Below are 24822 nucleotides of genomic sequence, written 5' to 3'. Positions count from 1 at the left end.
TATTGACATGCACATACTAGATATCTTCATGATAGTGCCCCGTGCACCCTGAGACCCCTCTCGGAGCAGCTTCAAGGTTAATCAGTTGACTAGTGGCAGCTGTCAAAGAGGCGTGATGGATCCGTGATCTCCATCATGGCATCATTGCGGAATAGCGTCGTCCCATCTTCTTCCACTTGCTACTACGATCCAGACCAAGCCCTTTACATACACACATATGTACACTAGGCCGGCGGATCCGCCGCAAGCCAGCCAGGCAGAGGTGAGTTGCAGCAAAGCAAAAGAGACGCCGAAGTCAGGAAACAGCTCAGGGGACAACTGGCAGTAGTAGCAGAGATGCAGCCCGAGTGCGGATGAATGACAACTGTCACACACACACACACACACTCACTCACTCACTCACTCACGCCGCGTGCCTGCGGTTCAGTCTGATAGGGATCCTGCCGACGATGCCGTACCCAGGACTTTTGTCGAATTGAAATATCGAAGGATCCTCCCTGTATCCGTCAGTGACCACTGACAGTTCCAACATTGCGGTAGCTTTACCCTAATTTGGGATTTTGCCAGTGGCTGACAGAAGCACCACGCTTTCCCTGCGTTCCACAAGGCCCCACCTTTTAGGTTTGATCCAGGTGTGCAGAGCAGTCCAGTTGCCCCCGGTCCGGTCTGGTCTTCACCTCCTCTCCGCAGCCAAGTGCCCTCCTCACCTCAGACTTAACTTTTGCCCTGCCCAGCTCACCTTGCCTTTTGCTTTTCCCCAATTCACATTGCTAGCTAGCTACACAACAAGAAACAAGGTCACGACACACTCTTCCGGACGACCGTCACCCGGAAGTTGACCGCCGAGGGTCAGACATCTGCAACAGAGACGCAGAGAGTGACGATTGACATCCAGGTCAAGGCTGGGCGATTTTGCCATTGCAAGGGTCCGAACATCGACAATTGGCCAGTGCTCATTTTTCGCTTACCGCCTTTCGAACTGCTCTCTCTCCCTTTGCTTCTCGCCGTCACGGCTGTGCAGCACTGGAAGTGCCCCAACCCCATCCAATCCAATCCCGTCTCCCCGACCGACCGACCGACCAACCTACCTACCGACCACCGGGGGACCTCACCTCCACTCTCTCCGTCGCCATCATCCACATCGCCAGGTGACATTTGTGAGAGCCGCGTTTACGAAAAGACGACACCGCTGCCCGACCATCGCGAAGCCCTGAGAACCCCGCCTGGGCTCAATTTGGCCTCGTTCCCACTTTGACTCTTGCTGTCCCAACAAAAAACAACATCAACTGCGAATTGTTTCGAGTCCGAGTCTGATCTCGTCCCTGACACACGACACTACCGACAACGCCTCGCAAACGCAACGCGCACCCCCTGCTCGACAGCGGCCCGTTTTACTTCCAGCTGGTTGCACACCAGCCTCGATGGCCACGGCAGGACCGGCCGCCTTGAATTGCGAACTGTCCAACATGGACCAACCAATGTCAGCCTGGGAACCCTCGTTTGATGAGCTCAACAACAACAACAACAACAGCAGCAGCAGCAACTATCCCAGCCACTTCATGTCGCTGATGCAGGATTTCACCAATGAGCCGTATCCAGAAGAATATTTCGATTCCGATGAGAGCCCTCTTCCCTCGGGGCCTGATGTCATGGACGACGTGGGGGATGTCTTCATCCCCTTGTCCCCTTCTGACGCTCTTCCCATGAGCCAGGTCAACTTGTACACCAGCTCGCGGAACTCGTTGGCCGACTCGGGCTCCTCCAACGGGCCAGCAAGCACAACGGTTACTAGCACATCATTGAGAAACCACAAGGATGATTCAGTGCTGGATGGGTCCGAGATCAAGCCAGAATGGAAGACGGAGCAAACTGTCGACGGGCGTAATGGTCTTGACGGGCCAAGTTTCGGAGGAGCGATGGAGCCTCATTCAGACTTCAGCTCCCCAAACAGCGCCGGTTACGAGACAGCCCAGCAACTATCGCCGCAGACGAGCCAGGCCGATTCTCTGATGTTTGGCAATAACAATATGTACATGGTAAGTAGCTTGTCTGGCCAGGGCAAGACATGGCAAGCTGACGGTTATATGAAGCCCTTTGATTTCAAGCAGACAACAAGTGACATGTCACTCGAGACTTCGCGCGAAACATCTCCTTTCTCCCCACGAATGCCCAACCCCCAATCGCCGCAGTACTACCATGGTCTACCAACAAACACCTACCCACCATGGCACCCAATCGGCATGGGTGTAAATCCGCAGATGGTGCCTGTTCCATCACAGTTTTCTGGAAACGTAGGGCCACCACTCAACTTTAATAGGGGGCTTTTTACCCAACCGCAACCTTTCAAGCTTACTGTAGACCCAACGCCTACCAAGTCCCGAGTCGAGACGCAGATTCCGATAAAATTGAACCTGACGCCACTCCCTCCTGGTATCAAAAGGATTCATCTTCCAACACACACCATCAGCAAGCCAAAGCTCCTCGCCAAGCCTACCCCAGAGCCGTCTCCAGACATGTTGGAGCTGCACGTTCGGCTTGTTTGTACAAGCGCCATGCAGAACAAGGACCTCATGAAGACAGCCATGGAACAAGCACGCAAGGCATCCAAGGTACCTAGAGTGAAGCCGACTCTACCGTCCTTGCAGTCCGGAGACGGAAGTGATGATGGACCAAAACCTCAGGATGGCGGGGAAGTCACCATTTGTCAAAATTGTGTGTCGCGAGAACGGAAGCGGGCCAGTCGCAAAAAGATCAAAAAGGTGGAAGATGAAGAGATTTGGAGGCAGGACGAGCTATACCGAGTGATCGTTTTCAACACTGGCGAAGTCAGGGAGTGGGAAGCCCCCAAGGGGGAGACGGACGAATCAGGCCAGTTGCAAGTGCACATGGTGCAACCAGGAGCGCCGTGGACTGTCGAGGCACCGATGAGAATCGCGTGTTACTGCCGGCATCATACCGAAAAGCTGGGCTTTCAGGTCATCTTCACACTGACGGATTTCAGGGGAGAGTTTGTCGCCCAGGCCTTGTCACCCTCGATCATGATTACCGATGATCACAAGACTCCCCATGCCGCCGAAAATGCATTGAATAGACAGGCTGCCGTCGAAAGCACAGTTTTCTACCCCTCACCTCCCCTGACCAACGCAGCAGACAGGCGCAGCTCATCGATGTCTACGCAGTTGCCTGACCAGCCGATCCAAGCTTCTCGCCTCTTGGTACGCCCGGCTCCGGCTGGACCCCTCCCTGGACAGCAACCGTCGAAGAAGAGGAAGCAGGCCGCAGCACGGCTCGAAACGGCCCTGTCTCCGGTAGCACAACTGCCATCGACGGTTGGCCCCTCGGCTTCGTCAACACCATCCCCCCAGTATCGACACATGCCACCTGCACATTTGGGGCTCCCCCCTGACGGAATGTTTGTGTCACCCACAGGGACAATGGCCCCAGGCCAGCTGCAAATGTCACCGGGGCACGCCAGTGGTCCACCGACGCCCAACCACAACCAACCGTCGTTATTCAACCCGAACGGGACCGCGAATCTGGACAATGGAGGTGCCGGTTTATATTCTGGAACGTCCTCGCTCCACCAAAGCAGAGCCCCCAGCCCCACCACCTCCATGGCAACCCTTACTATGCCTGCAGCACGTGGGGGCGTGGCTCTTTCTCAAGTTGCACCCAGAAATGTGTACGCTTCCGGTCCAGCCAACGCCGCCTCGAACGCCGCTTCACAAACTCCAGTCATACATAAGGTGGTACCGCAGGAGGGCTTGGTACTGGGAGGGTATGAGGTTACTGTGCTAGGCAAGGGGTTCAAGAGGGGCGTGGAAGTCATGTTTGGCGGTAAGCCGGCGACGACGACGACATTCTGGGGCCCTGAATCTCTTGTGTGTCTAGTGCCACCGGCCGAATCTCCTGGTGCCGTGAGGATCACTTTCAAGGATGCTCAACTAGAATTGCAGGGACACCCCGTGTGGTTTACGTACAAGGACGACTGTGATCAGCAAGCTGTCAACCTCGCCCTTGCTATCCTCAACAGTAAGATGAATGGAGGGTCTGGTGGTCTCTACGGATTTGCGCAGCAGATCATCGGAAGGCATCAGGAATCGCAGGACAGCTTTGGGGCTGGAGGCGGGATGACTGGAGGGGATGGATCATACACTGGCCGACCAACTGGGGCAAACCTCGATGGTCAGCTCCTAAACGTTTTGGAGATGATTGATCTCGATGACAGCCCACACTCGGCTCGGTTCAACTTGAGGACGAGGGCGACGGGTCAAACTGCCTTGCATGTCGCGTGCTATCTTGGCCTTCATCGCTTTGTCGCTGGTCTTTTGGCTCGCGGAGCAAACCCCGACGTGCGAGATAAGGCCGGATACACAGCGTTGCACATGGCGTCTCTCAAGAACCGGCCAGACATCATCCGCCTCCTGACTTCGCACGGCGCGGATTCCACACTGCGGACACTGTCGGGTCTGACTGCTGCGGATGTGGCCAAGTCACCAGCCGCCATTCGAGCCATCAACCGCTTTGAATCACACACGCGCTCCCGCAGCGGCGTCTCTCTCCATAGCAGGGTCAACAGTGCACTCAATCTCGCAAAGGCACTGCCCGCACCCGAAAGCAAGGATGCAGAGAGTGATAACAGTCTCAAGGTGGAGGCCGATGACGGCGAGGAAAGTCCAGAGTATTCGACATTTGCGACCACGGAAGAGAGCGACGCGGCTTCTGAGAATGCTGACGAAGAAGACGAGTGGCTCGATATGCGCGAAACCAACAGTATCACACCAGCTCTACCGGCAGATGATGCACCCCGTCGGCAGCGCCGTGGTACTGATGGTCTGGGTGGGCTTGCTTTGCCGACAGCCGCCATGACTGCGTTTAGGGACCACATGACTACTCAGTTCCAGCAACTGCAGCAGGCTATGCAGCTCAACATCCTGCAGAACCTACCAATGCCGTACATCCCTCAGATGCCAGATTACCAGGCCGCTGTGATGCAACGGTTAGCCTCGATGGTTCCCAACCTGGGCGGCCCTCGTCCAGAGTCAAACGTGGAGGACGTTTCCTCTATCAAGGAGCTGTGGCACGCTCTCTCGTCAATGGCCACCAGTGCTCAACCCGCGCCAATCCAGGCACCACCAGCGTACAGCGAAATCTTCCAGCAAGATACTTATGACAAGAAGCAATCGTCTGCGGTTCAAGCTGCCGCCGAGGCCGAGGCAGATGTCAAGTGTGCCGCCCTGTACGACGAGGCTGGGCCCTCTACTCAAGAGGCCCTGACTGTCACGGCCCCAGTGGTGGAGGCGGAGGAACAGTTCTCGGATGAAGATGCCGCTTTCATCGAGATTGGGCCCAAGAATGCCATCACTGAGGCTCAGCGGGAAAGGATCTTGAGGGCGCGCGCCGAAAGGATGAAGAGGCTGAGTGGGGATCGGAATTTGTTCTTCATTTGGGTATGTCGACTCGCCCATGATGTTTTTGATGACAACATGCTAACCAGGTGCTACAGATTCCTCTTCTTGTCCTCATGATGTGTGCCATGTTCTACAGCAGCTTACCGTACTGGGGCTCCACCATCAGGGAGGTCATTACCAACGTGCGTGTACCTCAGGGTGCTGTTCTTGGCCAGCTGGTATAAAGTGATGGACGTTTTGCTGTTGTAAGAGAGTTGGTTGTAAGAGACAACTCAGCTATGGGGTTAGCTGTGTGGGGGCCAGGAGAGGCTGGTTGGAATTGTATTTTTGGTCGGACTCGAAAGAAGCATGGCGTTTGGGCGTCTGACAAGAGCGTGGAATTATAGTGCGGGTATATCATAATCTTGTTAGTCATGGATTATGTCTTTGGAGGTCGGCTTATGGTTGGGAAGCAAAACCCAAAGTGGTTTTCCGTTTCTGCTTTTGAGCGATGGTTTACAGTGATGTGGGTGTGGGGTGGGAACGGTGGTCCTATATAAAGGGGGCTTTGTGTTTTATCTTTTTGGTGTTATGTCACGAATCGGTGACGATGATGGGAGCGGCGGCGGCGGCGGTGGTGGTGGTGGTATACTTTGTTTTTAATACATTTGTTCTGAAGAAGGGATCACAGCGTTTATTTCTTTGTATGTATATATTTCGGAGGGCTTGTTTCTGGTCAAGACGATGTGTGTCGGCTGGGCTGGGGATGTGTATGTGGAATGTGTTTCCTGCCTGTTTACAAGGGCGGTTGGTTGAACGGATGTGTGGTTTTTTTGTGCTGCCCGTCGGTTCTCAATGATGAATGTGTGATGGGAATCCGTTATGGACAGGTTAGGACGCTTGTGTAGACCTTGTAGGCGAAACGGCAGAGATTCTGAGATGGGGTGGAGGGCTTCAAAGTTCATCTACATGGAAGGGGGTTGTGGCGGGGTGATGTTTGTGGGGGTTTGGGTGATGCGGGCTATTTGTTTCCTATGGGGGTGGTGAGGTGATTTGAATAGTTCTAGCTGCAGAAATGGCAGACTGTAAGTGAGGCAATGTAAAGCTAACAGGAAAGAACGTATAAAGGTTCCAGGCCCTAACCAAGCACTTGCATTTTGTGAATCTCATGTGCTCGTGATACCCTCATGTTCTTGGGCCCACCGACCCAGCTGGATGGCCCGTGCGTATCAGCTTATCAAACTTTGTGGACTGGGCTTCCTGACCAATTCCACAGCACCAGCGCCCCACAACAAAAGGCAAAGCGACCGACTCCAAGCTTTTCCCCAACCATGAACACAACTTGCGACTTTGCAGTTTCTGCTCAAATCACAACAAAGCAGAAGCAGCCGGCGGCTCACTGACAGAGTGAATAACTTCTAGCGGCAAATTCAAGCGGAAAATTTCTCGCTCGTCGGCCATTTTGAGATTCGACCGATCCGCGGCAGACCGCCAACCAACCACAACCAACAGTTGCTGATTCCATCCACCACATTCTAGCATCCATCGAGTCGCGACTTCAGATCTTCCATCTAACCAGCTCCGCCGGCCATCAGAGTTTCCTCTGAATTTTTTTCTTTCCATTTCAGTTGATATAGTAGGCAAATCTGCGGATGGGATTTGGCTTGTGATTGCAGGGGAGAATTTGCGGAGGAGCATCGCGCGTGAGGCCTGCAGGGTAGCTGGGGAACGGAGCGATATTATTTCCTGCTCTCCTCTACTAGTCATCATCATCTTCTCTCCAAGCAATCCATTGCAGCAGAACAGCGATATCTCTACTACTTGTTGAGCATCACTGGATTGACTTGTTGATTGCCCCTTCCCACGTTTCACACCCATCATGGAAGACCACGGCGATGAAGTGGCGGCCGATTTCCGTGAGGCGCTCCAGGACTTGACCACCAATGCTCGCTTTGAAATCGTCACATTGACCAACATCGCCCGAGAGAACGCCGACCATGGTCTGGCCATTTCAGAGGTCCTCACAAATCACATCAAAGAGGTAACGTCGTGACTTGCAGATTGTCCTTCTGATCCTTGATAATCAGAAATGCTAACATCACAATAGGCACCCGCCTCCAAAACCCTACCCGCCCTCTACGTCCTGGACTCGATCGTGAAGAATGTTCCGACTCCCTACGCCCTATATTTCGGCCCCAAGCTCTATCAAATCTTCATGGGTTCCTACACCAAAGTCGACAACGCGACACGGAGAAAGATGGACGAAATGCTGAAGACATGGAAGGAACCTGTAGCCGGGTCCATCTCCAAGAAACCGGTCTTCCCACTTGAATTGGTTCGACCCATTGAGAACGCTCTACTGGCTGCCCGCAATGCCTACATGGAGCAAGCCAAATTCCAGACCCATCTCATGCGAGGGCGTCCGGCCGGCCCGCCTGCCAGAGATACGCCGACACCTCCTATGGGCAGAGCTTACCAACCACCACCACCACCACCACATGGACAGCCGCCATATCAGGGACCACCTAATGGACAGTACCCGCCGCCTGGAGAACAGGCCTATCCCATGCGCTCCGGGAACGTAAGTGCTAATGTAGCTCTCATTCATGCCGTTCATGTTGCTAATACATGTCTACAGACACCCAATGGCGTCCCTAACCGTGCTACGCCACCGCAGCCTGCTCCATCAGCCGGGCCATATGCTCACTACCAGCCACCTCCCAACCAAGGTCCCTATGGTGTTCCTCCAGCTCCAGGAATAAACATAGACAAGTTGAAAGATGATATCCAGCAGTTGATCGAGCTGGACAGGGCGGGTTTTGCCCAGAACATGCATGATGCTAGTAAACAAAACAGACTGAAGGCTTTGCTGGATTTGCAAAAAGTAGTCCAGAGCCAAAACCTGCCTCAGGAGCAGTTGATGATCATAAGCGATCAAGTTTCTAAACTTGCTGTAAACATGCGCGCTGCCCAGGCGCAGCCACCGCCATCATATCCTCCTGCTCTGCCACCACCATACAACACGCACACCCCAACACCTCCTGTTGTAACTCAACAGTTTGCACCTCCCCCAGTTGTTGCCGCTGCTCCTCCACCTTCTGTACTGCCCCAATTACCAGCGGTACTAGCGGCGGCTCTGGGACGTCCGGCATCAAATGTTGCTCCCGTGCCCGTGGCAGCGGCACCACCACCACCAGTCCGTCCGGCAACCACCGCAGGAGGTGCCGCTCCGGGAACACTATCTCTCGATGCGATTCTTGGCCAAGGCGCTCTGGCTGCGCTTTTGGCGGCCAAGAAACCTGCCACCCCTCAACAGTCATCTACTGCGCCGGTTCCGCCGGCGGCGGCTGTACCACCTGCTTTGGCCGCGCTGCGATCACCACCGCAACAAGCAGCTCCATTTCAACCACCACCAGCACCACCAGTTGCTCAACAACAACCGCCCGCTGCGGCAGCCAACCCGTTGACACAGAACCCATCGGCTATATTGGCTATGCTACGGCAGTCCGGCCTTCTCGGCGGCACCCCCGGCGTACCTACACCACCACCCGCCATCCCATCTCTCCCACCCCCGGATCCGAACATCATAACTCTCACCCCTGCCTCTCTCAAATTCCCCCGCCTGCATCTGTTGCCTTATCTCCTCGATCACCTCGGCCCCCCCTGCTCCCAGTGCGGCCGCCGCTTCCCCACCACGGAAGAGGGCAGAAAGAAGAAGACGCAGCACATGGACTGGCACTTTCGTGTTCATCAGCGTGTTGCTGAGGCTGAGCAAAGGGGTCAGCACCGGTCGCAGTTTGTGAGCGAGCTTGATTGGATTCAGAGTCACGAGGAGCCGGATGTGGATTATAACGCCCCCAGCGGCGGGGGCGGGTCAGGAGACGGGGATGGGAGCGAGAGTGATGATAATGATTGGTCTGCTGCGGTAAAAGGGGGGAGGAGGAAGAAGAACGAGAAGAAGAAGAGGTGGATCACCGCGCCTGATGAGGGGGATGGGACGGGGACGGGGACGAACAAGGTCTGCCCGATCTGCCAGGAGAAATTCCAGAGTAGGTATCTGGAGGAGGTGCAGGATTGGGTTTGGATGGATGCGGTTGTTGTTGGATCTGGGCAGGGGAGGAGGGTGTTTCATGGGACTTGTTGGGATGAGGTTAATACTGGTGGGGGGAGGGGGAGGGCAGGGGCAGGGGACAATGGTGATGTTGGGGAATAGCAACAATAAGAGGAAGATGAAGGAGGAGGAGGAGGAGGGGGGGAGGGGAGGAGGAGGTTAGGGGGGGCATTAAGAGGTTGATGAGGTGATTTTTGTTGTTGAGGGACAGGATTCTCGAAGGGAAGGGGGTTAGAATAGGGGGGTTCAGCGTATTGTTTCTTTCTCATGACATGCGGCATTAGGATGGTTAAGGTGGTGGGGGGGTAAATTTGCTCTTTTGCCCCGACAAACGTATTTACGTACTTGAGTTCTGTTCTGTACATAAGGCTTGATGGTCGGGTTTTTAACGAAGAAAATGGAAGGAGGGTTTGTTTACTGGGCGAGGATTACTGTTGTTTATTTAAGGGGGCCAGGAGGAAATAGATGAGATTCACAAAATTGTTTTATGTTTAGTGAGACGCCACGTACTATGGTCAAGGCCTTATATCGACTTCACATGTCCATATTAACCGTCTACAAAACAACCCATTGCTCTTTCTACTTCCCCTTTTTTCTCAGTCATCTTTCACATACTCGATCCGCTCCCTACGATCGAGATGAGATCCCCGAAAGAAGACCATCCGTCCCAGATCTCACCCCTAGCGGTAAATTGTAAACCTTTTCGAGGCTCCCAGGGCCCCTACCTAAACCTTAAGTTTCTATTCACAGATAACCGATCTCACATGTCCCTCTCGGCTACAAAGCATTCTCCGTCGTCTTTATTTCCCCTATAACGAGTATGATCCCCTCCCATCCCCCACACGACACCCCCAAACCATCACTTTTTGTCTTCCTCTAAAAGCCACTCCCTAGATCCCACCGAACCCGTCACCTATCCCCAAGCCACTCTCACGCCACCCTTTTCAAGTATGCTCCCACTTTCCAACAGTCTCGAGGCTCACGGAACTTGCCATTTTCTTTGTTAGTTGGTTGCCACTTCCGCGCCATGGAAACCGCGGGCATGGGGTAGGTGAAATGCCACGATATAGGGTGTCAAAGGACGGGAGGGGGAAAAGTTCAAGGCGGTGAGGAGCCACAGTGTCGGGTGGGACTTCCTTTGGGGGGGGTATAGGGATAGAATTATCGCACAAAGGATCAACTTCCCGCCAGACATATATTCGGTGGGGTTGGGAGGGTGTAGAGTAGCGAAGACAAAGAAATATTCTCGCACTGTGGGGGTTATCGCTCAGTTTGGGATTTTATCGATGATGGGAAAAAAAGAAAAAAAATTATCTATAACTGAAGGGTTAAAAACAAGCAATAGCTAAATCAACCCTCGTGCAGAAAGTACCCGGGTTTGATAGAGGAGAGAGAGAAAGAGACAACTCAGATACCGGGCAGGGGGAGACACATGGAGACAAGGACAGGCCTGGCTCATCAGGGGGAAAGAGACAGACGGGATGGAAAAGATGAAACAAACATTTGCCCGGTTGACGGACCGGGAAAGAAACAGCAAGGCAGAAAAACATCCGCGGTCACTCACGTGGAATTTCCCCCCTGTCCGGCCAGGCGCCTGTCCATTCTCTCCAAACCAGAGTGTAAGGCCGATAGAACACCCTCCCGATCCCAAGACTCGGGTAGACACAGCATGTAAGTATTCTGTCTGAAACATCATCTCCAGCACCGGAAACCACCACCATCTCAAAAAAAAAAAAAAAAAAGAAAAAAAAAGAAGAAGAAAAAAACACGCCATTTACCGTTGTACAAATATGCAAAGCATATACCGACGGGGCAGGTTACATAGGGTGATAGGGTAATAGGGTCTGAGGGCAGGGTACAAAGCAAAGTGAGCCAAGAGTAGAGTTCGTATATACCAAAACAAAATCCCAGGCATGAATGGCTTGGTGTACCTCGTCAAAGACTGACCGGTGGGAAATATATCAGATAGATTTTTTTCTTTCCCATGGGGTGTACAGGGGTTGTTTGTGTGCCGCTGCCCATGGAGCAGGGATGGGTAGGGAACTCAAATGGTACGCGTCAAGCTTCTCTGTGTAAGTGTGCATGTGGAACGCCCGAGTCTCCGGCGCCGGAGTAGGCTTGTGTCTCTTGTGTTGTTCGGGTGTGTGTGTCATAAGGTGGAGAAGAAAAAATGCTTCGGGTGTGTCCTCCTGTGCTACATAGGTAAGTTATCAAGAGGAGGGGGAGGGGACCGGGAGCACACTGGAGCTCTGCTGCTTGTAATTCTACGGTGATAAGAGTATCATGTTGAGAGAACCTTTACGGAGCCCCTATTTATCTTACCAACCCCCTTTACTGAAGAATTTAACTACATTTTGAAGGATGATTATTAAGGGTTAAAGGATATTTAATAAGCTTCAAAAGAAAGTTCAAAGACGTGAAAAGATAGTTAAGAGGCCGTCAAGGATGATTAAAAGGCTTTAAAAGATAGCTAAAGGGCTTAAAATATACTTCAAGGGCCTTAAAAGATAATTTAAAGGCGTTTTATTATATTAAAGGCAGGGTAAATAAATACGTATGGAGGAGGGCGCTGGTAAGCCAAATAGGGGGCTCCGCAGAGGTTCTCTCTAAGAGTATCCAATTTGCGTCTCCTGGGGGACACAATAGTTTATAAGAACCTGCATCTTCCCAGCTGGCCGCTCCAGCGTACCCTCGTCGGTGAGAATTGCTGCCAGGGATGAAGAAAGGGAGAATGATCACCAGGAGAGCCACAGTATCGGTGCATCATGTACCCAGACCAAAGAGAGCGATGCACATCAAGACTTCAGGAAACTCCTCATGCGAAAGCCTTCCGCGTTCGGCAGTCAATGCCGGCTCCGTCCGAGCCAAAGCCGCCACCTGCTTTTCTCGAGCTCTTCCAGTTCACTATCAAATTCGAGAAGCAAATCCATAATAGCTTGCCCATGCTTCCCCATCTTGGTCACTGCTCTAAGGGTCTCGCCAGTAACATTAAATGTGTCGACATTACCGTGATCCAGAAGCTGCCGTAATATTAGCTCCCCATGCTTGACATTGCTAGCAGCTGATATCACCACTTCCTTTGTAACCGTAAACTTCCAGCCCAGCACGAAACGACTGAGCAACATTCCTACGACTGTGCTCCCACTATTTTATTGTTGGCACCCGCCAGAAGCAGGTCGTCCAGATCGCCAAGTTTCAGTCTTACGGCATTGTGTCCTTCCGAGATTGCTTCCCAACATGAGATCCCCTTGCCCCTCGCACGCCGCTGCTCTAAGCAGCAAGGCTTTGTCGGGCTCGGGAAAACGTGTCTCTAACCCACAAGAGTATATATACCACATCATATCGCCCCCTAGAGGATGGCACGTCACTCTATTCATCAAATACATCTTTATTTCGAGTCCGTCACCCTTTATCGTGAGTATGATGTCCATGAGGCCTCGGATGGCTCGATAGTCTTCAAGGAAATCGTTGATATCCGGAATACGTGGGCCGAAAGATTGTGAAACGCGGTTCTGGTGCTTTTTTGGGCTCCTTGCCAATTCGCAGAACATGATTTGGTGTACCAAACCATCCTCCTCCAACGAACAAGCGTGATGGTTTTCCTGGTCCCCCCTTTGGTGTTTCACCTCAATCACTTCAAGTTCTCTTCTATACAGCTTGGCCAAGCTTTCACAGTCCGTCATCAGGTTGGGGCAGAGGCCTTCAACGCGCAGCCTCTTTTCCATGAGTCGTCGAAGCTTTGCTCTGACCTCCCTCAACTTCCTCACGTCCCAGTCATACAGAGCAGTCCTGATCTTTACGTTCACTGTCTTCCGGTCGTTGCGCCCGTACTCTTTCTCAGCTAACTTAACCCCGTCGCTAAGGAGCCCCTGTATCTTCGAATGATTGGGAGAATCTACGGGTCTTGCCAGTGTTGCTGGCTTCTCCAGGAATACGGAAGCCATGTCAAACCCCCTCAACCGGTCATCGAGCCCGTGATCAAGATCACGACGCGCAACCAGAACGTCGAACTTGGCATCAGGGCCTGATGCGCCATGTGTCCAGTCCCAAACAAGAAGAAAGCTCTTTGTCATCCAAACAGCCGGCTTCTCATTGGGTAATGGTCGTTTAAGAGAAACCATGATCATGGCAACTGAGAAGTAATCCACGGGTGGTCGAATGATCATCGGGCTCCCGGCATTCTTCAGCTTGCACACAATATCGCCCGGCCGGACAGCGTTTGCTGATGGCGGGAGGGACGTCGCCTCACTAGGCCCTTCAGGCGACCACCCATAATCGGCCAGCGTGTAGTCAATGACCACGTTTTGCCGCCCACCCTGCGCGACTTGGTTCACCTCCGCTACCCTGCCCGAAAGAGTCCCTTTCCCCCTGATCACGGCCATTTCTGTAATTTTTCCATGTCCTGATCAGCTGAGTACTACCCAGTATGCGTCGAGAGAGTTGGCGCAACACCTCGTACCATGAAATACTGTAATCCGGTGTGAAGCTTTGAATTGCCATCCCATACAGCGCGAATAATTTGTCATGAAGGACGGTGGCTTCGCGGTTGTGATACATATCCACTAACTCGCCGATGGGACGGCCCTGGAGTGACGGAAAGGCGCCCTCACCGACGGTTTTTTGACGAAATGCTGCCCCTTTCATGAGGTGCGTCAACGACTGTATAAGACTGTGCAATGGGGGCAAGGTATGGCAGATGCGAGGCGGCAGCTTGGAGTCGAGAGCGACGGCGAAGGCATGGCCATCAATCTCTACTGATCCGCATTTGATGATGATACTTCGTGCGGCCGCGACCTCCTGCAGAATCTAATTTGTTGGTAAGAGAGAACCATTAGTAACACACGTGCCTGGATATGATGCCCGAAGAGTCCATTGTTCACCTACCTAAATGCGCCTGAACCACGACCGCCGAAGCAATGAAAGGACCTCTCGGTTGGGTGTATCACCATCCTTTGTATCATCGGATGCAAAGCTGACGGAGCTGCTCGAGTGCTTTGTCCCCACCGTCTTCTGCTTCACCGAGCCAGACTATAACCCGTGCCGCCTTGCTGTAGATCTGGGCCATGAGTTGAATTTGCTTCGTTTTCTCGGGGATATCCCGCTGGTTGATGCAGATGGCATCAATCCAGAGAATGCGCTGTAGCTGTGCATTTCAAAGGCGCAGCAGGGCGGCATGGAGGTTTGGTGTCACAGCAAGCTCCTTCCCGTCAACGACAACGTGGTGCTGGTTATTCGCCCCCTTGCCTCCAGGCGTAAGACAGAGCTTCGTACAAGTGTGTTCCGCCAGGGATCGAGAGATTGTAGTCAAGGACTCGGCAGTGAATCGGAGACGTCGGGTCCTCGGCTGGGAGCAAGCACAGAAGACGTATACTGGTGGGCGCCGCAAGAGGCAGATACTGGTAGATACCGGAAGCCATGAGTGATGGTTTCGCCGCGGTTGAAATTATGGGTGGCAGAATGGTGAAATTCTCTAGGTATCTTCAAGCTGGAAGGGGCGGTCTCAGGTATGCCTTCCACCTACAATAGCTTTCCCGCCATTGGGTTGCAGGCAGGAGCCAATCGATTCCAGCGGGAAGGAAGCAACGTGCTGAGGGGATTTGTGCCGCTCGTGCCTACCCTCGCTGTGGACAAGATGATGGAAATTGCGACGCAAGCTCAAGGCTTGGAAGGATAACAATAAAGGCCTATCGATCATCGTTGAGGAGCTCAGTCCAAGTAACGGTCATACCAGTAACCCAGCAAGTCAGCAACATATCCTAAAAAACAGAGGATAACCTCTTAGTCTACCTATCGTAAAGGTAAAGCCTCATTCAGGCCCCCATCAGCCCTCCAGTCAGCCTACCTCCCCCTCACCACTTAACCTTCACCACTCCGTGGATGGCGTGTGAATGCACTTGCAGCACAAACAGTGCGGCCCCCCTTTTTTTTTTTTTTTTTTTTTTTTTCTCACGCTTCACAAGTGTCACCGACCCAGACCCGACCTGTTTTACACACAAGACCACCCGAACGTCCCGACTTGCCAATGATACACAGCAGCAGCTCATGGTCGACCCCAAAAGGTGGGGAGTTGGGTTTAATAAGTTGGTGTGTGCCTTTTTGTGGTGTGGTAAGCCTTGTGGAACTTGAGGATGCCCAAAAGATGGATACAATGACGAGAACGAACAAGCACCAGACGTCAGCAACTGTCAAGACCAAAAAACCGGTACCAGGGATAGCGGCCCGTTTTTTTGTGAGAATAGACTGAAAAAGGGCGCTTGCTGTAAGGGAGTGGTCCAAAAATGAGAACCTCTATGGCTGCCGAGTGCAATCCAAAGTCTGGGGCTTAATCACTTCGGCCCCGAGACAAGTACCTACACATGTCAAATGGGCAAGCTTGATAGGAGATGGACCACGCACACATCAGGCTGAATTATGACTATTGAAAAGACAAGCGTGATAAGAAGGTAGCCGTGTGGCAACAATGAGATAGATAAAAATGGTAGTGCGGGCCGCGTGGACGGGTCTCGGACGGTGGCTCAGCATGGACGCCCATCCAATTGTTGTGAGGTTACCAGTTTCATGGTTTAGCAGGGCAGCTCTTCTCCCAAGAACCACCGAGTTGGAAAGGTGTGTGTTGCGTACGCAGGTGTGTGGAGTGGATTGAGGAGGTAATATGGATGCATCCTCTTCCGTTTTATTTCTAGTGTAGCGAGAAAAAAGACGTGGTGGAGGGGCACATACTACATCTCTCTCTCTCTCTCTCTCTCAATATAGTACCTACGTACCTGCAGGCAGAGAAAGGATCAGCTAAAAGCTGTCAATGCGGGTGCGCGGGGAAGCAGGTTGGTTGCTTTGGGCCGATGCAATGCCACTATAGTTGACTGTCTGTCTGTCTGTCTGTCTGCCTGGCAACCACTGACTGGCATTGACTTCGTCATCGGCGATCAGACTACTGTACAGGCTCGAAAGGCTGACAAGCACGAGTAAGACGTCAAAGAGGCACCGTGGGCATGGGCATGGAACCGTCCAATTCTTTGTTGGCTCGACGCCACGAAACGATGACCAAAGAAACTGGAGAGAGGCGTGGGGTCTGGAGAGAGGCGGAGACGGCGGCGGACCGGCCTGGTGGTTGAGTGCGGAGCGGGTGTGTGCGGGTCAGCAAGAGACAAAGCCAAAACGCTGGGCCCGGGAGTTTTGAATCTCGGGGATCCCAGAACTGAGGTTGGCTGGGAATGTTGGTGTTTCTTTGTTTGATGGGAGAGCATTCCAATGTTTTTCTTTTACTTTGCACATTCCAACACGGGAAGAGCCGTTTCTTCTCTTGTCTTGTCTTCTCTTGTCTTCTCTCGTCTTTGTCTTGTCTCGCTCATTCAGACTTCAACTGACCAATGGCGGACGACCCAAAGATGACAAGATGGTGGCCCGCACGGTCCAACGTGTCCTCTGCCGTGGGACTGGTGACTGCCCGGCGACTGGCACAGTCACTGGCAGACTGATGATGGTCAAGGCGGAGATCAAAACGGACGATGCTTGGCATGGGTCGTTCAAAGGTGCTTTGCACGCCATCTGGTGCTAACGAGGGATAGCGGCTTGGCATCTCCGAGCTAAGAGCTAGCAACCGGCCTGTTTTCCACACCACGTTTCCCTGCAGCATGGCACAGCCCGGTCGCTGAAGAAGAAGCTTGAAAGAAGACAAGGAAACTCAATTCATTCTCGAATCACAGGCTGAATACCGATATCTCAGAATTCCGGCCGTTCTTCGGCATCAAAAGCACCCCCAAACCGGGTGTGTTGACTCCCAACAAGGGACGAGGGAGGGACGGCACCTGGCCAAAACGTGCCATGGGGCCCGAGGTCGCCTTTGGCGAAATTGTGGCTGGCGGCAGCAGCAGGAGAAATGCAGCCGTAACAGCGCCCAGCGACAGCGGCAGCGACAGGCGTTACCTTACCGAGTGTTGGTGTTGGTGTTGGCGTGAACCACAACCATGTTTTTGATCCACGGTTTTGGCCCGTTTTGAATCTTGATTGATACCTTACCGGTTTGCGGAAAAAAGTGACAATATCTGGGAAAGAAGAAACGTTTGCGGTACTCGAGGAGATCATGTCCGTTGCTTCTCACCTGTACGTGTAAAGCTGCGGCAGAACCTGAACCCTGGATCCCCAACCCCCAAAAGGATTGGTCAGATGGTCGGGTGCAGGTGGTCCGTGGGGCCGAGAAACGGCAGCACAGCATTAAACCCAAAGGGGAAACTTTGGGAGCGGCCAACCCATGTCTCGAATGATGCACATCGCACTGTGTCGAGTCCCGGTGTCCCCCCGCGGCCTGGCCACCCGCTCCCGCTGGGTCGGGAAGGACTCTCCGCTGGGGAAAACTCGCTGAACTCTGGAGCCCTCCAGACGGGCGGTAGCACACAGTGTGAAGAGACCGGCACCCACTTCAGATGCAACCTCCCATGCACGAGCCGTCACATTTGCGCCCGCTCATTTCATTTCCTGTCCCTGCCTCGCTCCCCTTCGTTCCAGGCCAGGGCCGCCGAACCGATCCTCTTTTCTCTGCTCTCTCCTCTTTGCCTGTCTTCCCCTTCCTGCACTCTGTTTGACTTTTGACTGTCACCTGTCAACCTGTCACCCTCTCGACAGCGACAGCGACAGCATCTTTGAGATCCAGCGTCGCGGCCAACTCTCTAGACCGACGGCGGCAGCACCAGTCTGTTTTCTGGCTGAGACGAACCAGTCGTGGACCGGCCAATAAACATCGGACCCGACCGTGCTTTTCCAGCTTACCGTCACTCTGGTTTCTGGAACCTCTGGCCGACCCCCTTCTTCCGTCTCCATCTCGCCCACTCAACAACCACCCTCCCGACTCCTGCTTTCTCGCAACACACCATCGGCGCATCGCACCCAGAATCTAATGCTGCAAGCGGTTGTTGGTTTGATTTGATTCAATTCGGCATTAGGATTTTGTGTGGATTTCGGTATCGATTGCGAACTGTTTGATTGATTGATTGATTGATTGATTGACGACCGTTCGAGTCTTGTTTATCTGTTGCTGGAGCCACAAAGGTACGATGAGCATTGGACTGACAGCTGCAGCCAGTCACTCGCGCATTTTTTCTTGAAAGTTTGGCCATCTGGCGACGCGCATGAGTTGATGCTGATACGGTGCGCTTGTACAGTTGTTTTTTTGGCATTTGAGGGAGGTCTGTCTGTTTGATTGATATTGTTAGCTTGTCGCCTCGACAAGTGTGTCTTGTTGGATTTTTGAAGGAAAGGAATTTGGACGAGAGATCGGACACAATGGGCGCACAAGTTGTTCCATCAGCCTCTCACGGCATGCCGGCCCTGGAAGTCGCTGAGCCAAATCCTCCGCATATCATTAGCCGCGCAACCAAGGGAGGACGCACCCTGTGGTACTGCTTGAAGGTCATCCAGCAACCCGAGCGCGCAAGAGCATGCGGTTCAGGCCCAAAGTGTGAGTGTGGCTCCTTGATCGTTCTTGTATGTGATCCAGCCAGTTTGCTAACATGGCAATAGCATCGGCTGACCGTCGTCCCGTCGACCCGCCTCCCGTTGTGGAGCTGCGCGTCTATGAGGGCCATACTTGGGAGGCGGCCCAGGATAAGGATATCACTTTCCTGTACAACGCCAACTTCTTTCTCTACGCCACTCTCGAACATGCCAGAGTCATGGCCCACGGTCGCGTTCAGACCCCAGCAGCCAACACGCCGCCCGTCTTGACCGGTATGCCCGTGTCTGGAATGGCTTATCTGGACCGTCCTACCGAAGCCGGCTATTTCTTGTTCCCTGATCTGTCTGTCAGGCACGAGGGCCGTTATAGACTGACGTTCAGCCTCTACGAGGAGACCAAGGAGGACAAGGACAAGGACCCGCAGAGCGACAGCTCGGCCTCCGAGGGCCAGAGCTCCAGCCCGGCCCAGGGAGGCTCTTTTGACTTCAGGATGGAGGTCAAGTCGCAGGACTTCGTCGTCTACAGCGCCAAGAAGTTCCCTGGTTTGGCTGAAAGCACCGCTCTCAGCCGCATGGTTGCCGAGCAAGGCTGCCGTGTCCGCATTCGCCGCGATGTTAGGATGAGACGGCGTGATGGAAAGGGTGCTGGTGACTATGACAATGGCGATGACGAGTATGCACGAAGACGTTCTCGAAGAACCGCCACGCCCGTGGCCGATGCTCGGCCTGACTTCAACCGCAACCGATCGATGAGCGGAAGCGCGGAACGGGCTCCCTACCCTGCCGACTCGCAGCGCCGCCCATCGATGGCCGACTACCCTTCGCAATTTCCTGGACAGCCAGGCTCCCAGGGAGGGCACCTTCAGTTCCTCAACGGAGGCCCCAACGGCCAGTATCCTTCTCAGCCACCACCTCAAAACTTTGCTCAACCTCCCTCGGTTCCCGCTTCACCCGTGTACCCACCAAGCCAGGCGGCGCCGTACCCATCGCAGACTTCGTACCAGGCTGCTCCTCCACCACCGCCCCCTTCGTACAGACAGCGCGAGCGAACGCCTTCGCAGTCGTCGTATGCGCCTCTCAACCCGGCTCCTCGTCGCGACAGCGCGCAACCACAGGGCTTCAGGTCATCCTCTGGCCACGTCACCCTCCCTCCCTTGGTTCCGGCTTTCCCGCAGCACAACTCGCACCGCATGCCGCCGCCCAAGATGCCGTCCCTGCCGCCCATCCAGGTCGACGGACCCCAAACCAGCACGCTTCCCGGCGCCAGCCAGCTCCCGTTGCCGAGTCCGACGGCGCTTCAGGCCGCCCGTCCCAACTTCCCGGCGCCGGCTGCCGGCCCCGTTGACCGCATCATGACAACGCAGTACGCTGGCTCGAAGCGGGCCCACGACCAGTCCTTCAAGACTGCTGACCAACCTAGGCGGTTCCAGGATGGTGCCCGCGACGAGGGTTCCTCTGAGGATCCAGATGCCGGGCTTGGGCCCATGATCTACTCGAGAGCGGCTGGATTTTATACTACGGTTCCGGCCGACCAATGTCCCGAGTAGCAGTCAAGATACCCCCCTTGCTTGATGGCTTGATGGTTTGATGCGTACTGTTGGGCTAGGTGTTTGGAGTTTTGTTGCCCAGGCGGGTCATCTTCTTTGTGATTTTTAGTGTATATACGGGCGACTATATGGGATGGGCATCTGAAACCCAGGCTTTCAACGAGCCATGGACTGGACTGCTCGAGGGACACAGACGTTCTTTACGTTCCCTTTGACTCTTTTTTTTTCTTCTTCCCGTTGCTTCTTTATACCTGTTGGAACGCACATAGCACGCCGCGACACATATACGTACGACCTTCATTTTCTCTGTTTTCCTTTGGCACTCTTCATTTAGAGCGACTGCTGGGAGGTTTTGTTGTGGGTGGGTGGGTGGGTTGGGGAGGCGACGAAAAGTTGAAGCTGGTTGCAAAGGATCAGATTGTGATTTTCTTTTTTGGCTGGGAGTGTGGACTTATACATCTTATATGCAGGGAGGCCTGGGATCGGCCAGCGGATATTTTTTTTTTGTTTTTGGAATTTGGGAATCGCGATATGTGAACAGTGTTTGAATATCAATTTTTATGCGCGTCTTCCTCTCTCTCTCTCTCTCTCTTTCTCTCCCTACCGTGACCGTGTTTGTAACCGCGTCTTTTTCACGTGTTGCTCGTGATACAGCGTGGTAAAAAGGTGGTTGAGGTCACGCTCGAGGAGGATGCTCATTTGGAACAACCAAGGCAAGGGAGGCTGGTGATTGGCTGCATTGTGGGGTCGGGGTCTGTGCCATGCAGGGGTCCCGTTGTCAAGCCCGTTGCCGGGTCGCGTTTTCTTGCTTTTGGCTGCGAGAGCTTGCTGCAGGTCCAGTGGAGGTGCTGCCGCTACTCCTCTGTACTGCTTGCTGCTGCTGCTGCTTCTTCTTGCTCCAAAATAACAAGCTTCGCCGTCCTCAGTTCTCGCTTTTTTGTTTTTTTGTTGTTGTTGTTGTTGGTCTCTCTGTCAAACAAGCTGCATCGTCGGAGAGAGAGAAAGAATATTTTATTACTTCTACCTCGTGGTTTTGGCGCGATTGTGGAGTGTTACCGACTACTTGGGAGTCGGGAGAGAGAGAGAGAGAGAGGGAGAAAGTAAACAAAACCGCTGTCCTTTTTTTTTTCTTTCCCCCCGACCCCCCGATTTTTATAACCGCTCCCTTGCATCGTTTCGCGCGCTCTCTCTCTCCACCTACTTCACCGCATATCCATCCACGCGCGCCACGACAAAACCGAACGATTTCGCATTGCGCCCTCTCCGCCGCGGTTTTTACGGGGCCTCACCCTTTTTTATCCAACATTATCCACTCACCTTGTTTTCCAGCCACGGGGTTTTAGTGGGTTTATGTACTAGTTTTCAGGGGGGAGGGGAACGAGCTGTCGAACACAAGACACAATGGCGATTGCCTCTTTGCAACAACCAACACAGGCAGAGATGCCACCACCACCACCACCACCACCACCACCACCACCACCACCTGGTTTATCGCTGTGGCCGCAATTAGAACAGCAACCACAACAGCAATCGCAACAATCGCACACCCCCCGACAACCATCCTTCGCCGAACGCAAATCCCACCAACAACACCAACAACACCAACAACAACACGCCCGCCGGGGGTCCTCTCCCGAAAAGGGACAGTCGAGGTTTCTGGAAGGGAGCATGAACGATCGCGTCAGCGCGGTGCCCCCGCCGGAATTCATCACTGGGAATAAAACCGAGGAGGAGATACGGGAGTGGGAGAGGCAATTTTATTTTCCGTCGTCCTCTTCTTCGACTTATCACGGGGGAGGAGTGACAATGTCCACTCCTGCGAGCCCGACAATGTCGGGGTTTGGTGGGCATCCGTTGATGAGGCCGAGGAGCAGTTTGCAGGTTTGGGGTGGCGGGTATAGCGGACAGGTGCAACAGAAAAAGAGCAGCGGCTTTTTGGCGCCGCTTTGGGATGGCGTGAGGGAGAAGCTGAGGGGGAGTAGGAGTTCGGGGAGTATGGAGGGGGTGATGATGCAGGGGCAGGGGCAGGGGCATGGGGAGAGGGCGAAGGTGGTGACCAGGGCAGAACAATCACAACAACCACAACAGCAACAGCAAAAGAAGGAGGCGTCGTCGTCCAGGCCGGCGAGCCCGGTGAAGCCACCGAGTATTGTTACTGGTGCGGCGAACGGGACGAGTTATCCCTCTAGGGAGGAGGTGCTGGCGAGTTACAAGAGTTTGCAGGCTTCGGGGTTTTTCAGTGCGCATGCTATCAAGGGGACTAGACATCCCCTTCGCAACGCTGCCAGCGCGCCGATGACGAGGACGACGACGGAGATGCAGGTTGCGGGAACGATGTCGCCTTCTGGACCGTCGAGCCCGACGAGTAGTTTGTATGTCAATGGGGATAGGAGGTCGTTCGCGGATAGGTTGGCTGCCGTGAACAGTCAACAGCAGCTGCGACCTGCCCCTTCGACTGCGAGCTTTCGGAGTCCGGCGGCGCCAACGAGGGCGCCTCCGCCGCCACCGCCGGAGGAGGAGAATTCGGAGGATGCGAGTCCGAGTCGGGGGACCAAGAGGCCGAGTCAGGACATTCACGGGGAGCAGGAGACTGCGACTAGGAAGCTGGTGAAGAAGCTGAGGAGGTCGAACAGTCGGACGTCGACCAAGACGAACTTTACGACGCAGACAGCGAATTTTTACGGGGGTCATCATCATCATCACCATCACAAGTCGAGGCCGTCGACCTCGTCGGCGATGTCGGGGTTTAGTTTGTTTGGGGGGGCGTCGCTTTATACCACGACGAGCACGGTCGTGGACCCGGAGCAGCATACGCCGACTCAAAGCCCGAGCAAATCGGCGAAGCTGAGGTCCAAGATGAGTTTTGGGAATTTGGTCTCGGGGAAGCTGACGAAAGAGAAGAAGGAGAAGAAGGAGAGGACGAGTTTTCTTGGTGGGTTGAGGAGGAAGACGAAGGGGTCGAAGACGCCGCCGGCGGAACAGCAGCAGCAACAGCATCAGAGTGTTCAGAGGGAAGAGGATGTCGATATGGGGATCAACATTCCGGCGCAGGTCGCGCAGAGTATGGTGCAACCTAGCCGTTATGACGATGACGATGATGAGATGATGCTTGATGCGCCCTATATCACGCCTCACCCGACTCACTATCACGTTTCGAACCCGCACCCACACCCGCACCCCCACCCGCACCCTCACCCCCACCATCATGTCCTGCATCAGAGGGGTAACAGCCTGCCGTTGGCGACTCTGACCGAATCTTCCCCTTCGAGAAGAAACATCACCCCGCCTACCTCGGCGTTTTACACCTCGCATGGGCACCAGCCACGGATCAGGAGGAGCTTGGAGATGGAGCTGGAGAATGAGGTTGTTATTCCGGATGCGAATAGGGGGATTCCAAAGGTGCCCAAGATTCCGAGGACGTACTACACGGGCAAGGCGGTGGTGGTGGACATTGACGAGGAGAGGAGGGTGAAGAGGGAGAGTTTGCAGGTTTTGATGGGGAAGCAGAGGAAGCATAGGGATAGCGGGATGAGCGGATTTTCTTGGGGGAGCGGGGGGAGGAGTTTTAGCGGTGTCAGTGGGGGGAGTGGGATGAGCGGGAGCGGACAGGAGAACAGGGGGGAGGTGTATGTTCATCCTAGTCAGAGCGGGTGGTGAACGGCGGCTGTGTCTGATGTGGAAGAGTCAAGGGGTGGAAAGCAACAAGCAACACCGAAGAAGGGGAGGAGCTGGGAGTGTGTTTGGAATAAGGAAAAATATGTTGGACTCGACTGCTTGTTGGGATATATGGGTGGGAATGTTTGGCGTACATGTGTCAAAAGATTGTCTATATGGGGTACCCCCTGGGTTATTTGGCGTTATCATCTCTTCGCCAACAGTTTTTGGGGAGTTGGAGTTGTCGGTTTCGGATACCTCTCGAGTTATCTTATTTCGGCGGTGTTGGATCTTTTTTTGTTTTCGCTTCCATCTCTGTTGGGAAAGAAAAGCAAAAAAGGGGATCAAAGTTTTTATCAGGTGTTTGTTTTTATTATCCTTGGAGGGAGGAGGATATGTCTTGCCTGTTGCAAGGTTGTTTGTCTCGTTTGGCCTTTTGTTCGGATAGTTTCCTTTTTTTTTCTTTTCCCTGTTTTTCCTTTTTTTTGTTTTCTCCTTTCTTCTGTCGGGACATGGCGGTACTCACTTATCACCTCTCTCATGGACCTATTGGGCCCTTCCCCTTAGCGGTTGGGTAGCTTTTAGGCTTGTGTTGGGTTGGGTGTGTGGTATCCGACTGGTTTGTGTACAGGAAGGGGGTTGAGAGTAATGACGACTATTTTATGACCAAACC

The 24822-nt window shown here is 53.7% G+C and overlaps 6 protein-coding genes across 6 annotated transcripts; 4 read left to right on the top strand and 2 right to left on the bottom strand.

Moving 5' to 3' along the window:
- Positions 1–127: 127 nt before the first annotated feature.
- SPT23 (SPT3 Dosage dependent suppressor of Ty-induced promoter mutations-like protein) lies at positions 128–6364 on the top strand. The gene is made up of 3 exons (XM_062945762.1): positions 128–2036; positions 2091–5450; positions 5507–6364. Exons 1-3 carry the CDS (start codon positions 1422–1424, stop codon positions 5633–5635), a joined length of 4104 nt encoding a protein of 1367 aa, XP_062801792.1. The 5' UTR covers positions 128–1421; the 3' UTR covers positions 5636–6364.
- A 319-nt stretch (positions 6365–6683) lies between these two features.
- Positions 6684–9603, top strand: PCF11 (mRNA 3' end processing factor; the record flags this gene model as incomplete). The annotated part of the gene is made up of 3 exons (XM_062945761.1): positions 6684–7431; positions 7498–7971; positions 8029–9603. Exons 1-3 carry the CDS (start codon positions 7270–7272, stop codon positions 9601–9603), a joined length of 2211 nt encoding a protein of 736 aa, XP_062801791.1. The 5' UTR covers positions 6684–7269.
- Positions 9604–13203: 3600 nt separating this feature from the next.
- On the bottom strand, positions 13204–13883 carry QC764_0054040 (uncharacterized protein; the record flags this gene model as incomplete). The annotated part of the gene is given in 2 exon segments (XM_062940452.1): positions 13204–13245; positions 13251–13883. Coding segments are annotated over 2 exon segments (675 nt in total).
- A 575-nt stretch (positions 13884–14458) lies between these two features.
- Positions 14459–14566, bottom strand: QC764_0054030 (uncharacterized protein; the record flags this gene model as incomplete). The annotated part of the gene is made up of 1 exon (XM_062940451.1): positions 14459–14566. The coding sequence occupies one exon, from the start codon at positions 14564–14566 to the stop codon at positions 14459–14461; it is 108 nt and encodes a 35-aa protein (XP_062801789.1).
- A 3305-nt stretch (positions 14567–17871) lies between these two features.
- QC764_306550 (uncharacterized protein) lies at positions 17872–21126 on the top strand. The gene is made up of 3 exons (XM_062945760.1): positions 17872–18512; positions 18603–18952; positions 19015–21126. Exons 2-3 carry the CDS (start codon positions 18778–18780, stop codon positions 20493–20495), a joined length of 1656 nt encoding a protein of 551 aa, XP_062801788.1. The 5' UTR covers positions 17872–18512; positions 18603–18777; the 3' UTR covers positions 20496–21126.
- Positions 21127–21896: 770 nt separating this feature from the next.
- QC764_306540 (uncharacterized protein) lies at positions 21897–24152 on the top strand (the record flags this gene model as incomplete). Its single annotated transcript, XM_062945759.1, is given in 2 exon segments — positions 21897–21935; positions 21954–24152. The coding sequence occupies 2 exon segments, from the start codon at positions 21897–21899 to the stop codon at positions 24150–24152; spliced, it is 2238 nt and encodes a 745-aa protein (XP_062801787.1).
- Positions 24153–24822: the final 670 nt, after the last annotated feature.

Source organism: Podospora pseudoanserina, chromosome 3, assembly GCF_035222485.1.
Source record: "Podospora pseudoanserina strain CBS 124.78 chromosome 3, whole genome shotgun sequence".
In the NCBI taxonomy this organism is placed as follows: Eukaryota; Fungi; Ascomycota; class Sordariomycetes; order Sordariales; family Podosporaceae; genus Podospora; species Podospora pseudoanserina.
The sequence above is the reverse complement of the archived record's forward strand: the minus strand, read 5'-3'. Positions and strand labels throughout refer to the sequence as shown.